We start from the raw sequence: 16,513 nt of genomic DNA on the forward strand, positions 1-16,513 counted from the left end.
GGGAGGCTCAGAGCTCAGACTGTGATCGCATTGGCTCTATACTGGACATAAAAGTTGAAGTATTCTTGTTACAAAAATGGTTCTCCCAGCTGCATGACTGACTGACATCACGATACCAGAGAAGAGTACTCTCTGCTCTCCCACAGATATTTATGTCCAGCATCATCTCACAGCTCTTACTCAAAACAATTCTCCCGACACTGCAGAACTCTAGACATTTAAACGTGGTGCTCAGTTACATCTGCGCCATTATCACTCAGAAAATGCTTCAGAGCTTCAAGGTCGCTGCTGCGGAGCTAATCTGTAGCTAATGTTTCCTCCTGCTACATTCATGGCAGGATTACCCATGATTCTTATCGGGCACACCTGACCTCCTGGTGCAACCACAAAGAGGGAGTCAGACACGATGCCTCCTCTTCGTGTATATCCATACGGGAGGCTTTTACTCGCTGCCTATACTTTCTTGGAATCTTTGAAGAGAACATACAGCTTGGAATTAGGAGCGTCTCCAGATATAGAAGATGAACGTTATAAAGATTAAAATATTATGGTTCAAACAATACAATGTGTACAACCTTACAGTGTTAAAAGACAGATTCCCAGGCTTCGGCAATATCCCAAATACAGTCCATTTCACTGTTCTATTAAGGTGGGCAGCCGGCAAATACATTTTTACTTTTATTTGTTTACTGAAGAAATTGTTAATAGGGATTCTTACATTTCAGAAGAAGAGTATTCTGGTGCTCTCATCCTGGTCCCTTCTTTCAGCCGGCAGAAGAATTCTTCGTCAATTTGGACGCCGGGGTACGGGGAGGCACCTAGGAGAGGTTCATTATATTACACTCAGTTACCCTTATGTATATACATCAGGTGTTTTTATTATTGTGTCCACCTTGTGGATATCGATCAATATGAGGGTAGGCTAAATAACAGAAATACCTCTCTGCATAACACAATACAGTTCAACAGCACCACAAGATACAGACTCCAACATGACCAGAAGGTTAAATCTCAATCTAAAATGTCATTATAACCCTCAGTTGTAGGACTGTTGTATTTGACTACATTTATTTGAGCTAAGTGCACCTAATAAACAAGAATAATTATTGTAGTCACTGTAGTACAGCGGAAGACTCAAAGTATCAAGTCTTGGGCTGTGAAAAAATAAATGATTCTTCACAACATTTAGATTGTATGAATATGAGACTGAGCGTTTATTCATATTATTATTCTGCAATAGAGTTATAAAGACAACAACTGCAAAGACTGTGTTGCACTCTTGATTCACTCCTGGGAACATTAAAGTCCCTTTTCTGGTGACAAGCACTTCAGTTTCTCAAATTCAATATTCTACATATAAACATTTCTCTGATTTGTTTGTAAGCTTTTTGTTTGTAATGCAGATTGAAAAACGTCCACTCGCTAGAAAAAAATACACAAGGCAGTTGCTGGTCCACCGCTGCCTCAATCGGTGAGTTTGTTTGTTGTATTGCGTTCTTTGATAAATCCAATCTAACTCTTTAAAAAACACCAAAGTCTCACAATAATATAGACTAACTATCTGATAGAGGCAGCAGTGGACCAGCAACGCCTTGTTCTGGGAGGTGAAGATCTTTTGTGGAAGGAGTTTAGTGGCTATGAAGAGACCATAGATCAGAGCTTCGGTTCTCCGTGGGACAGTAAAGTGGTGAATACATTCTAAATATTGCACAGCGGTACATTGCTTTGCCGTGACGGTGCTCCTTTCTGTCTCCAACCTGGGGGCGTAGCGGCAGCCTTCTCCTAAAGGTAGTAATATACTGACTATTGATAAGTACCTCATGCAACCCAACTTCAAAAAACGTATCCCTTTATGGTCCCAAATCAATCTAAAATGTAAGATTCTAAACTTTTATTTCAAAATGTCTCGTATTTTTTAGTAAATATACTTTGAATATTTTATTTACTCTACATTTGATGTATTATGTGCATTTTATTGAATAATATACAATGTCACGGTGGCGTCCAGTTGCCAGAGACTCATGCTTGTATGATTGTTTCACTCGAATAAAGTCTCTCCTGTTTGTTATTACCTGTGATACAGAATATTCTCTCATCTCTTCTCTCTATAAAGGCCATCTCATCCTGATCATGATGTATATCTACTATGACAAACACCACTCAGGCCTGGTTCACCCCTGATGAACACTATTCAAACCAGTTTTGGGATATTTAAACCCTCAAAACACAACTGACTCAATTTCGGTTTTCGGATAGACCTGATAAACACGCTTTGGTTACCCTAAAACTTTTGACCTCTGAACATGATCAACCTACAAACCTCACTTATTTGCCATTTTTCGTGGTAATTGTTGTATCCTTGTCTCCTGGTTTATTTTTCTGAGGCCCCACTAACAGTACCCAGATGTTTAAGTGTTTCTTTAACAGAGAAAATGTGGTGAGAATGTGTCAAGAGTGAAAAAGAGGGAGAAAGAAACCAAGAAAAAGAAGGAAAGACAAAAGGGGAAGTATCATAATGATGTCAGTCTGCTTTACATTTAAAAGAATATGCAATTTGACACACTTTTCTATCAATGGCTGTGGGTGACGACTCCGTATGGCGGTGGTTCAAAAGCAGCACAGTCAACACGTACAGAAAAGCAATACGTCCAACTGCGGTTGCACTTCCTCTTATATTTATACTGCCTCCCATGGAGCCATTTAAACATAAAATATTTCACGTCGAGTCTTGCTATAGAAACGTGTGGTGAGCTCTGTGCCACGGTGCACAGGCAACCATGGGCCGACACACAATGCTGCCTTAAAGACTGCAGTGGTTTCACAGCAGGGGAACACTTCGACACTGATCTGGCTGCCTGGTTACAATGAGTTTGTGTTTCCAGCTGGGACACAATGGAAAACTTCAAAAGGAGGTGTTCTCTCCTTTTAATGTCCCATGACTGTACTGAAAATCACAGACAAACTTCACGAATGTTTGCGTTGCATGACAATAGTTTTCTCAGGCTGATAACGTAGACCCTATTATCCGAGAGCACAATTACATGGAAGGAGGATAAAAAGGCCTCTGGTGAGGCTGTGAAGCTGCCGGCACCGAGCTAGTCCAGCCAGCTAGTAGATAGTAGTAGGACCAGTGGCGGTGCGTCCATAGGGGGCGCTAGGGCGCCGCCCCTCTTAAAATTTTGAGATGAAAAAAAAAAGAAAAAAAAATACATCCTGTCATAAAACATTATATGCCAAATCATTTAAATAGTAAATATACCGTGTTGACGCGCTAAATGTGTGTGGGAGACCGTCAGCCTGTCAACAACCACTGAAGTTAATGTGAAAAAATATAATATATCGCCACTCATCCTCACGGAGAGAAGCCCCTCCCCTTTTTCGGGGCGCCGGCCTAACGTGCGTGTGCTGCAGCGAGCAAACATTTCACAGTCGTTTCGGCAAGGACGGCTTATCATTGGCGGATGAACCGTGAATCTTGGGGCACAAAAATGTGCGCCCTGGCCAATGACATTGTTTTATTATTTCACGTGATTGGACTATTCGGCAGATCAGAGACAGATCGTTCCCTCAGCCAGAGAGCTCCACGGAGCTACGGGAGCAGGTTGCTAACGGAGCTGTTAGCTGGAGGCTCAGTGAGTAATGCGCTGTTTAGTTTCCCCTGTCTGGTGTTCCAAAGTCCTGGGACTGAAACTCTCTGGACTACAACGGGGTGAGGGATCTAAAGAGCTGCAGACAAGTGTAAAGCATGAATCTTGCCGCAGTTATCTAGCTAAGAGCATGAAGCTATCTAGCTAACAGCATGAAGCTAACCCTGTTTGCAGAGCAGCAGAAGGAGACGGAACTGGCATCGAAAACACAACGAAGAAGTTCTGAAAAACAGACACATTCCCTCCAGAATAATGGAAACAGGCTGGTTACAGACATGATTGACTTTAACCAGAGAGTTATGGAGAAGTTTGACCACTTTAAAGAGAGGAGGCTACTTGTCTTTACAGTAGTGGGTCTACTCTGTCACCCAATGTAACATGTGATCTCTTTCTGACTATTCTGCTCTGAACCTCTTTCATGTGAGGGTGAAACTCTTTTATTTTGCAAACCTCTGAAACCCAACGTAATGTTCCTTAAAGCTGCTCTGAACCTCTCATGCCCAAAGTTACAGTGTGTTGATAGTTGTTATTGGACAGTGTTGAGCACGCTGTGTTCTTGAAATAAAGCTTTGTTTTTCACAATATTCTACTCAAAACCTCTTTTCTTCTCATTGTTGAGTGATATTTAAACCGCGTCGCCCAACTGCGCCACCCCCCCCAAAAAAAATTTCACCAGCCGCCACTGAGTAGGACATCTCTGATCACAGAACAGGCTGCATGCATACGTGGGCAGTTCAACAAAAACTGCCAGTAAATGTGAAATAAATATCAATATCTTGAGCCACTTCACGACCTCATACCATTCCTAGGTAAATGCTGTGTTGTGAATGAAACGGTAACATTGCAGAGACAAGCAGGTAAAGGGTCGCGTCTATCTGACATACAGCAACTAAAACAAATGTTATTTACTGTACTGTCCCTTGCCCCGTCTGTTTGAGTATTGCCATGGCAGGTGGACAAATTCCCATGATGAAAATGTTCCTGAATGTAGCGCATGTGTTAATAGTAAAACATTATTAGCTGTGCCTGAAAGGTTATTCCAGTAATGTATCAAGAACTACAGTATGTGTGATGTTTGTCAGCAGGGTGTGAACTATAAAAGTCGTCATCCTTACGGAGCCATGACACTTACCCAGCGAGAAGATCTCCCATATGAGAACTCCAAAGGACCAAACGTCACTCTGAGTCGTGTAGATCTTGTCAAAAATGGCCTCAGGTGCCATCCACTTGAGCGGCAGTCTGGCCTGTGCAGATATTAAGATAAGAAGTCATTTCCCCTCTTATCTCAGTGGCGTGAACGTCTTACTCATTACACATCTCTGGAGAGCAAGTTGGTTTAAACTGTGAGCAGGTACTGGTTTTGATTTAGCTAAGACTAATTTAGTTTTGTAATCTAGAATTCAAACAACACTGATCGCAATTCTTTTTTGAGAGATTTCCAAGAACTGCTGAATTTATTCAGTTCTTAATAATAAAAAAGAGACAGCTGGAAAAAGACTTGATTGGATTTTAATACACTTACATCTCCTTTGCGAACATAATCCGGGTCTTTGTAGATGTCTCTGGCAAGTCCAAAATCACAAATCTTCACAACATTATTCTCAGATAGCAAGATGTTTCGTGCAGCCAAATCACGATGGATGCACTAATGAAAAAAAGGAAGCAAGAAAACCGTATTTAATGCAAGTTTTCTGCACGTAATTGACTTCACGGTTCTCTGCGTGCTATAAAGCACGACTTCTTGCATAGCAACGTATGGTCAAGTCATCAGTGGCATTACAATAGGAGATGAAGTGTTCCATATCCAGGCAAAGAAACCGTCCGTAACAGGTTATCTACACAATGGCTTCATTCTCAGTCAATTCATTCAATCAGTCTCATCCGGTCTCCCCAAAATTATGAATGACTTGAACAATGAATGATATTTAGAATGTTAACCTTAAGAAATACTGGAGTAACATTCACAGTAGAGGCACAATGGTTTCCACTTCTTTTAAGTTGTCTTTTGCTGCATATTTCTTTATTTACAATGCAGGAACCTTTTGTTTAAACTTCTTGTAACTAAAACTTTGAAAGATTTGACTACTCCGAACCATTTTGCCTCTACTTGGACACTGTTGACTTTTCTAGTTTAAACACTCCAGCTACAGTAAACAAGGTTGAGCATGGCGATGCTTCACTATACTGAGTAAAATATGTCCAAATTATCATAACTATTGCTAGCTGATAATAAATATCAAAATCACATGATATTTAAATTACACTTACATTGTAGATTTCGAAAAATAATATTTGCAGCTGTTTAAAATAAAATGTATTGATGGATGTCTTGGAGTGATTTATGTGAAGAAAATACCTTGCGTGAAGCCAAGAACTCCATGCCTTTTGCAACTTGGAAACTGTAGCAGATCAAATCCTCCAACGTCAGGACTCTCTTATATAAATCCTCTGATTCTGTGAAACAAAAAATCATAAAGTTTTCACAGTGAGACAGATTTTTACGATTTGATTTATATGGCCTTTACGTTTAGGACAATAATACAAATCATCGAGGTGTTTTTTATTTGTTATGCAGTCAGTGGGATCAGCTGCTCTCTCAGATAAATCAGATCAGATGAAACAATAACAAACTAATACACATAATCTTAACAATCCGTCCTGTCACGTACGTATCTCCTTCTACAAACTGTATTGAAAACTTCCTTTACAGACGAGAAATGAAAACAAATTACAATTCCTCCTATTTCTCAAATGTCAGGTGAAATGTGTGGTTATGGGCCCAGTGTGCTGGTCGGGGGTCTGTAAGAGGAACTCATAAGGAGTCCTTCCACTGGCCCACCTGAGTAAACAGCTAATCAAACCAGAAATAACACATCAGGAACAACATGGCTGACGTGCCGTGCCCGAGCTGGAGCCACAGAGCAGAGCAACACTCAGGTCAGGACAGGAAATAAACAGACGCCTCCCCAGGCTCAGTGGGGTGACAGTGGCTCCTGCTGCAGTGATTGTACTGCTGAACAGGAGGAGGAAATGTCCCATCAGAGTCAGGCTAGAAAACAATCTGAGGGGAGCTTTCATTCCTGGGACGGAGGAGTGGAGCAGTGGTGAGAGGATGGGGGGGGGGGGGGCAGCAGAGGGACAAACATGGGGGTTGAAAGGAAGCAAGACATGTTTGGCCTTTACCTTCTTCCTCTTCCTCTGAGTCGCAGTAGCTCTTATCTTCGATGAAGCCAGAGCTGGCTGAGCTTCCGGTGCTGGCCACGCTCTCCAGGCGGCGCTTCATCATCTCGCTCAGCTCGCAGCCCGATCCCGACGACACCACCTTACCGTCCTGGCTCTGAGCAGCACACACACATACATCATGTTAAATAAGATGAGGGCAATCACTGCTGCTGACCTGCTTGGGGATTATTCTGATGGTTGTCAAAACAGTCCCTCACTGCTTACAAGGTTGACAAGCTAGTTGCCAGAACGATGAGAAAGCAAGAATGTCAAAACGTCTGAATCAAGCAACTCGTGACTCACCCTGTAGACGAGAAAGTCATCTCTCTTGCCTCTCAAATAGTTGGACAAGTTGCCGTACTTGCAGAACTCCACTATCATCATCAATGGGCCTGTTAAAACGGTAAATCTCTCATGATTATTCCGACATCATGTGATAGTTCAGAAATGACAATCTTTCCTTTAAAGTTTTTTCTTATATATTTTATTTTCTATACCCAAATATTGAAACAGAGAGATCCCTTTTAGGACCTCGGTAGTAAAGCTCACCTCCAGGCTTCGTGCACGCTCCCAGCAGGTTGACCACGTTCAGGTGATGGCCAATGTGGATCAGGATCTTTAACTCTGACATCAGAGCTTTCCGCTCATTTGACGTAGCGCCTCCTGTAATAATGCAAACACATTAAGAACTTGTTGAGCCTCAGTTGGTGAAATAAACATCCTGATTTAAAGGATAGAAAATGTCAAAAATAAATTCGATCTTTAATGTGTTTCATTGTCCTTTAATTTAGTTTTAAGATCACTTCAAAAAATTTCCGTTTAACAATATGAACGTTTGAATCCAAACAGTTTTTCAATTTGATAAAGTTAAGCTGGAAGACATTAAACAGAATGTGACCACCTCACCAGATGATTCAGTTTAGCTCAAATGTAAAGATAACTTCTATGAGTGTACGCAGGTCCTATGTTGAAGATATTTTTATACACAGAAAGGAAAAAACGTGACAACAACTTTAAAAAAACACAAACACACAACATTAAATCAATAGTTCAATCGTGGTGAACATGTTTCCTTTAAGTTTAATAATATTTGGGAACTGGAAATACAATTGTTGGATGCATGGGGACAATAATATACGACACGCTTATCTCAAAATGTGTACTCATAAAATGTAAACATACAGATGATGCCTTGTCTTGCATTTCAAGACTATTCTGTTTTAGTTTGCATGAATAGCCAGAATGTGGGGAAAACCTTGTTAGATTTGATGATTGGGGAATTTAATTTTTAGAGTTATTAAATATAAATAATATTGCTCTTGGCCCAGCGATATGAAAAGGCTTGATGGATGAAGGACAACCTCAAAGATGAATGCCAACAACATTTGGAAAATGAAATGGCAGTTGCTAACAATAAATAGACAACTTTGATAAGTTTAAACAATGATTTAACCAAGATTTAAGGGTTATTTTATGTTGCTTTGCTTTGACCGACCTGATATTTATGAGTTTGAGGCTAAAGCCGCCAGGGAGTCTCTCGCTAAACCACGGCCAATTTGAGGAGTCCTGCTGCTCTGCATTAAGTTTCACCTGCGACGAACAACAGCCAAAGTCTGATCCTCAGAGAGTCTGTGATTTATGCTGAGACATGATTCAGGATATGACAGTGACCAATACATCTAATACATGAGCCATATTTGTATGATACATCATCCCCATACCTCTGATTACTGATGGTTCTGCAGTTTATGATAACATAATGAGAACTGTTCAGCTTGTAGGTTTTCAAGTTTTCATTATTGATTTGTTGTGAATATTTGGAAAGACATTGGAAAATATCAGAAATATAGAGACAGCAGATAGTTTCCAAATGTTGGATTTATCTCAAATGTGGCAAACATGGTTGTGATAATAATTCTGTACTTGCATCTTCAACTTTTGAACTCTTCTTCACTTGCAGATTTGGGACATTCTGATCTGAGCTGTGCATCTCTTTATCAAGAACCGGATCAGAGGTCCTAACCTTGACCTCTAACGAGGAAAAGACATTGCATGACCCATACAATAGTGGAGACTGTAACATTAATGCAAGCCTGTCGGTCCTCCAGGATGAACTACTTATGTGAAAAAGTTGTTATTCCAGTATTCCACTGGTTAGGAAGGCTGGCTCCATCATCGGCTGCCAGCTGTGCTCCTGGAACAGGTGGTGGAGAGGAGGACGTTGAAGAAACTGGTGTCCATATTGGACAACCCGGACCACCCTCTCCACCACCTCCTACAGGGACAGAGGAGTACTTTCTCCAGACGTCTCCTCACGCTCCGCTGCCACAAGGACAGATACAGGAGAACATTCCTGCCGACGGCTATGAGGCTCTACAACAGTTCACCTCTTGCCAGATCACCCTAACCCTTCTTATATTTTGTGTTTTGTTTTTTTATTCTTGTGTGTTGCTGCTACTGTCTCGACAAATTTCCCCTTGGGGATTAATAAAGTATATATCTATCTATCTATCTATCTATCTAATGTAGCAAGTGCTCCTGTCAAAACAAATATCTATAATTTCCATTCTTTTCTTTTTTTTACATCTTACCTTTCAACATTTTGACAGCAACCGTCTTGCAGGTTGAGAGCTTGTCAATCCCAAAGGCAGAAGCTTCCACCACTTTTCCAAATGCTCCATGGCCAAGAGTTTTGCCTGGCAAAGGAAGAAGGTTTTCAACAACATTAGAGTTTCCTGTCTCTCAGGCAGAACAGTCTGGCTATGGCTCTAAAATTAAAACAACACACGCCAGGCGTTTTTTTCAAGAGAATTTATGGCTCACTTAAGACTGGATGACAGCGCAGGTCACTGATAAGTAATAACCTCACACAACAGCTGCAGAGAGAGTCAACACTTATTCCACGTACCTTAAAGCCCCATTATGTAGTTTTTCCCTTTTAGCGCCCCCTTCAGTTTTTGAGGTATTTAATGTTTACTTCAGTGTCGTAAATACCCAGTTACGATAGATGCAGCCCGGTAGAAGCAATCCAGCGACAGTTTCTATTTTGGATTTATACCAACGGGCGGGATCACTTATACGAAGACTGCGCAGGAACACTGAACTGGGCCCAGCACCTACCGGACTAGGGTGAAGTAGCGCTGGGATTGAACGCGGCGCCTCGCCACGTTTCCGCCTGGTCGGTCAGCTGTTTGCCGGCTTTTGGGGGGAGGGGGGGGGGGGTGTGTGCGCGTGCAGTCATTTACTTTTGTTTTGGGGGACTGCAAAGACTTTGGGGACTGTCGGGATCCGGGGATTATACTTCGTTTTGAGTGGGTTTGATTGTTTGTAGTGTATGTGTTCATTTTGGGGACTTGCAGATGCATTGAATTTGATTTAATATAATAACATTTGGGTTTCCGCATATCGACTGTGTGGTTTTCTTTTACGACCATTTGAGCAGAGAGTTAACACCAGAACTCGCAGATCCGCCCATTCCCTTTTTTTTTAGCATATTGTACCTTTTCCCCTTGATTGAGTTGCTAAGGGCGAATTGTTACAACATAACCAAAAGAATGACAACATTTAGTTTAAATGAAATACCGATCGCGTTTTCAGCCTATATACGTTGTTTTCTAAATGTTTGAATGTGGAGTACGTGTGATCGAATACAATATTGTTGACAACACCAAAAAGCAACATAAAAAAGCTACCCTTATACTGGAGCTGCGAGCGTGGACTGGCACTATATGACATTGCGTAATCACTGCCAGAAAGCAGGTCGAAGTACATCCGCCCCGGAGCGGGCGGCCCCAGAATCCTACATAGCGGAGTTATTTTCTCACAGACCCCCGATGGCAATGGCGGAGCCGCAAATCACCATATTAAAAGTCATTGTAGCGGCACAATTTTTTTCAAGCTGTTATTTTAAGGTACAATTGTTACATAATGTTACTTTAATGTGGCTGTGTATATTCTCAACATGAAATCAAATAGGCTCAAACCAGATACACCGGACACAGTGATGTAAATGAAAGTTACAGTAAAAGGATTTTTGCATTGGAAAATAACCAATCATCAGTACATTTCCTTTATCCAGCTAGCAAGCTTTTTACACACACTGATATTGTGAGATATTCCAAGTGTGGCTGTGGATATTCTGTTATTGTTGAAAGATCAACTCAACAACTAAAGTTATAGATTTCAGCTTTGTGATTAACAGATATAAAAGAAACTAACTGTCCAGAAACTAACCGTGTCTAAGGTTGCCCTTATTATATTAAAATCATATTGTTACATTTTCCTGCTCATTTGAAGTCTCACCTAGTCGAAGTCGGTCCCGGGGAAACTCCCATTTACTGCTGTCGTACTGAAGAAGATCATTCTGCTCCTCGAGTGGACACTCGTCAGGGTCAATGATGATAGACGGTCCCATCTTATATTGGGCCGGTTGCTGAGGGTGTTAGATGACAAAATATGAATGATCTAATCACATTTTTGACCATGACGACACAACGCAGAGTTTTGAACTTTTGTTTAATTTCAAGTGAGTAAGTAGTCAAAACTGTTGAATTGACTTCAAACATTCTTGCTTGACGCATTCTTGGCCTTTTACTGAACTTACAAACATGAGCTAAGCATTTCCCACTCATTTCCCACTCATGGAAATAACAAACACTGACTAAATCTGTCCTTCCATTTAACTGTATTTCACAAGAAGCACAAGTCAGTCGCTTCTCCAGAATTACTTTGAAAAGCGACTATTAAAATCAGTGCCGCTGCTAGCCATGTCTGTGCCCTAAGCATAACTCCTTCGTGATGCCCCCCTGAGATAGGAAAGGGCACCCACAGCGAGGGGGGGGGGGGGGGGCTGGCACCATCGTAACTTTTTTTGAGCAATTAAATATATCTCTTGTTCTGCCTGTTTTGTGTTATACATGCCTAAAAGGTGCCTAATATTTCTAGACTGAAATAATATCGTCATTATAATTATTATAAATATGATGATTTTTTTAGTTGCCTATTCTTTGGTGCCCCCTCAGGACTTGGTGCCCTACGCACAGCGCGTAGTGCGCGTTATGGGAGCGGCGGCACTGATTGAAATGCTATGACACTTGAACTTCACACATCTTGGCAGATAATCTCATATGCTTTCTGATAAAAAAGAAGTAACATAACGTCTTACCTTCCTTAGCTTGCGGATGAAGAGGATAAGCATGAGCCAGAGGAACGTGGCTGCAGCTCCCGTACACACCAAAATGATTACCTCAACGTTCGCCTTCCCTTCGTCCCCTGGAAAGAGGAAAACCAGTACTGTCAACTCTACCAGACCGTGTCAGCAAAAAAACCACTGTGTACCTTTTATGATCTCATAAAATATTGAAAAGGATTTGATGAGAATTGGGATCAAAAGAAAAAAATGTGTCAATCTTATGTTTATTTGTTTCTTTGTTAATTTTCTCAAAATAAAAGTGAAAACATACTTTAGTGTTTATTTCTGGTTTGTTTGGGAAATGCATTCCACACTTTTTCCGATAATATTTTCTTCCAAACACTGTTTTATAACGATCCATGTCGCCACTCTGAAACACTGTTTCCCTTGAATCTGGACAACAAGTCGGTCTGGCTTGATATCAATCAGTAATCCTTGACTAAACAGCCACGCAGAACATGCACAACGCCTGTCGCTGAAATATCTTTGAGGTGTATATAACATTGAGAACACTTTCAAGAGGAATTGAAGTTCAGCTCATTTAGAATCAATTTGTAAAAAACTACATATAAAATCTCACCCACCCTGCCATCTTGACCTTCACGTCAATTAATTTACATGTAAAGGTCCACGGGCACACACAAGTTAAGAGACATGCTCCTCCAATTATCTACTGTGTGTTTCCAGTCCCTCGGCTGTTGTAGCAGTCAATCTCTTAACACTTCACAGAGGTCATGTCCTCAAGGTAAGGAGCCAGAGCCTGGATCATAAAACCCTAGAAGGAATTTACTTGGCATTCCTGGCAGCCACAGATTTGCTGTCAGGGGAAACTTTTCATAATGAAGTCAGACCAGAGCTATTTGTAGTGGTGACAAGAAAACAAGAGGGCCTCAGACGTTTTGCTTGGACATGCAGAATATGCAATGGCTTCACTGTAATAGATGGATAATACGTTTAATTGAGGTGATGTGTAGCACGCAACACTCCACTGACAATGCAGCAAGTTGTTAGTGAGTGTCGGATCTGTCTTGATGGTTCGTTAGTTAATATTTCGAGGTGTCTGAGTGACTTACCAAACACAGTAACAACAGCACTGGTTTTTGCAATACCCTCAACATTGCTGGCTATACACTCGTAGAGACCCTCATCATCTTTCTTCACCCTCTCGATGGTCAGAACACCCTCCTCTTCCAGAGTGATACCTGCAACACACAATCTCTGTCAAAATGATAAAGTTGAAAAGGTGTGACATTTAACATTTGTGACTCAATCTTTTGTGCAGGTGCAGGCCGGCAGATGGAACGCTACAGTGGATCTTCAGGCGCTCGAGCGTACACAACTTGGGGTCGGAGCAGCTGAGGTTGTGTTGATGCAGAATAATTTAATTTCTGCTCAGGATGTTTTATACACCATGAGCCAGAAATATTTTTTTATGTGGGAGCTCTGGTTATGCAATTACATAAAAGAATTTAGCATACTTATCTTCTCACAGTATTTGAAGTCTAAATGCAAATATGACTACCTAAATACAACTGAATGCAACCTTTACTTTACCAACAGGATGTAATTATATAAAAGATTGCAATCGCAAGTGCAGCTTAACCGCACAAATGTTTTCAGTATACATAGATAGGAACTTTAGGGTTTTGAAAAGATAAATTCAACTTCATAAATGGCATCATCCGCAATCTGAATCAGAAAAGTTGTTTACTTGTGCCTCGAGCAAATATGCCCTGAAATGTAAAAATGTAAAAGCTGGCCTGGTCTTTGACTCATTGAGAAACTGTCAGCGGCTTTCAAAGCCGACAGTTTCACCTGCTGATACAATCTTGTTAATTAAAAAAAATAGTATTTCCCTTTCAGCTCTTCATCCAGTTCGGCAGCAGCTGATCACCAATATTATAAAATTGCATCATATCATATAATAATCATTGCAGATAGTTACCTGGTCCTTCCTCCACCTGAACACCATTTTTATACCACATGATGTACGGACGAGGAACTCCCAGAGCAAAGCAGGCCAGCATCAGGGTGCTGCTACTGTTCACATCTTGATTTGTCAGATTTTGCCTCAGCCAGGGTCTTTTTCTCACTGCACAAAAAAACAAAACATGAAAAAAAGTTGTAATTAAAGCTGATATTTCTCTATTATTGTCTTGATCAGTTTCTCATATCCTCCTCGAACTCACCATCCACAACAAGTGCAGCGGTCTTGAGTTCAACCTTCTTGTGGAGCTTGTATGCTTGGCACTTGTAACCTGATGTGCTGATTTGGGACACGTTATGCAGATGGAGAGAAAGAGAAATGGAGTAGGTGCTGATATGGAGACTGGACACGTTGGAAGTGATCGTTTGATTCCTGGAATCCAACCAGTGTAGGTCTTTGTAAAGGTAGCGGGCTGCCCAACAGGTCAGATTGACGTCATCCCCCTCGATGGCTGCCCGAGGTTCAATGGTGATTTCCTCTGGGTGATCTAGTGTGACAACAGTTTTTAAGGATCTTAAATCATCCTCAGTTCCAGATACAGTCAATGATCAGATGGGGTCAACAACAGATACTAATTATGAATAAAGACCATTAAAAGGGGTCCTGGTCATTTGTTTTACATGAACAGATACACGTATCCTGCTGGCCTAAGATCCTGTGTTGGACAATATTATTATTTTTTGGACACAAAGCTGCTTGTTACAATGCCAGGAATGTCACATATGCAGTTATTTCCTGTTTCATCACTGTTAATTGGAAGCACGTTACTGCTGGACTGCACTCATGCGATTGGAGAGAAGCGGAGTCTGGGCCCCAGGGGAACCAGACTGAGCTTGTTTATTCAGATTGCTGGAAAGCATTCTGTGTTCCGTAAAATAAGGCAGCTGTTATTACATTTGTGTCCTCTTGTTTTGCAGTATTCTCCCTCTTTCTTCGTCTTCCTCACCTCTGAATTCCTCTTGGGAATTCTCTCACTCTGAGAGACACGTTTTCGGCACTTGGCATCCCTTCGAGAATGGGAGCATACATCCCTCTCCAAAATAAATCTGTCACCCCTCAGGAGATGTGATGCCCTCAGCTTTTCAAGAGTTGTGATTCACTTTATTGCAAAGTTAACTGTGCTTGTATGCGGTGACAACTCATCACCACGATTACTACATGACTGTCTTAATAGACATTTATGTTGGGAACATTTGTAAATGCACAGATGCACATTCAAAAAGATAATTCTCAGAGCAGAAGGCGAACAGAGAAAGAGGAATGAACTGCTGGCACCGGAGCAGGAATGCAGTTATTCATAGTTATTTTTAAAAGCGTGCTATTATAGCACTCCATATGGCTCAGGACACGTTTGCCTCTTTTCCATCCTGAAGCCGCTCAGCTACAGTGGAAGATGGTTTCAATTAATGCCCCCCTCTGGTCTCTTTATTGCACAATGCTATCTGCACATTCCTTCGCTGTTCCTGCAATACTTTATAGCGTGTACTGTACGTGTAGATCTTTTGAAATAATCCAGTGCCCAGTATAGTGCACTTTGCAATTATTGTTCTTTCAGCTGAGCAGTTCAGTTTGAAATATTTCTCTCAAATTCTGGTGACCCACTTACCATCAACGTAGAAAGGTATAGTCATCATGCTGTTGCCGTCTTCATTCTGGGCCATACATGAGTACTTTCCTGACACGGTAGCCTCTCCTATAGCCAAGGTGCTCACAGTCTAATTGGGTTAAATGGGGCGATTATTACTGATTGTTACAAACAGAAACAAAACATGTTGAGATAAACGACAAACGCTTAATATCACAATTCAGAATTCCGCTTTGATTTTCACTTTCAGTGTGACTTATCCTTGATGTTCAATCACCATCAGAGCAGCGGGTCGCTGTTAACAGGCAGGTAAAAGGTCCAGAGCGGGATTTGTTTTATACTCTACAGAGCGTAACAAATAATGAAAGGGTACATCTGGAGTTTCAAACCTTTAGACCTGCACTACAGATCTAGCACTGGGGCTCATCTTCAATTTCCTGGAAAGCACTTCTAACGCCATACTCAATTTTATCATTGCACCAGTGCAACCTTTTAATGGCTTAAATAGACAAAATAATAAGTGATACTTGGGTGAGGGCCAGACTGCTTGGGGCTCTGTTTAGTGTTCAAGGTGACATCTGTTTTTCGGGGCCAGTTAGCTACATCAAAGAGAATGAATGATGTGGGTGTATTGTCTATTGTTCTGACTCTCAAGACACACAGCTGTAGCCTTGAAACAATGCCAGCGTCCCTGTACTAATGGTCACGATACAAACACTCAGGCAGTAACAGAATACGTGCTTAAAAATTATATCATATTGTGCAATTCATGCTGCTCCGACACTTGTTAAAACAGTGACAGTGAGTGGCCTTATGGTATTATGTTACGGCTATCACTCACCATGATGTAACCCAAGCTCAAACAGTCATTTAAACAATTG

At 41.2% G+C, this 16,513-nt stretch overlaps 1 protein-coding gene across 1 annotated transcript in view; it reads right to left on the reverse strand.

The window, feature by feature from the left end:
- kdrl (kinase insert domain receptor like) overlaps nt 1–16,513 on the reverse strand; it is a 42,873-nt gene that overhangs the window by 8,957 nt on the left and 17,403 nt on the right. Inside the window, exons 12-25 of the mRNA XM_056439230.1 lie at nt 15,654–15,762; nt 14,250–14,534; nt 14,006–14,152; nt 13,134–13,262; nt 12,034–12,140; nt 11,172–11,301; nt 9,461–9,565; nt 7,419–7,532; nt 7,173–7,261; nt 6,831–6,984; nt 6,004–6,101; nt 5,170–5,292; nt 4,780–4,891; nt 719–818 (exon numbers count right to left, since the gene is read on the reverse strand). Of these exons, the coding sequence (XP_056295205.1) occupies nt 719–818; nt 4,780–4,891; nt 5,170–5,292; nt 6,004–6,101; nt 6,831–6,984; nt 7,173–7,261; nt 7,419–7,532; nt 9,461–9,565; nt 11,172–11,301; nt 12,034–12,140; nt 13,134–13,262; nt 14,006–14,152; nt 14,250–14,534; nt 15,654–15,762 (1,802 nt within the window). The remainder of the gene's footprint in view (nt 1–718; nt 819–4,779; nt 4,892–5,169; nt 5,293–6,003; nt 6,102–6,830; nt 6,985–7,172; nt 7,262–7,418; nt 7,533–9,460; nt 9,566–11,171; nt 11,302–12,033; nt 12,141–13,133; nt 13,263–14,005; nt 14,153–14,249; nt 14,535–15,653; nt 15,763–16,513) is intronic.

The sequence above is a fragment of the Pseudoliparis swirei genome, chromosome 19 (assembly GCF_029220125.1).
Source record: "Pseudoliparis swirei isolate HS2019 ecotype Mariana Trench chromosome 19, NWPU_hadal_v1, whole genome shotgun sequence".
NCBI lineage: Eukaryota > Metazoa > Chordata > Actinopteri > Perciformes > Liparidae > Pseudoliparis > Pseudoliparis swirei.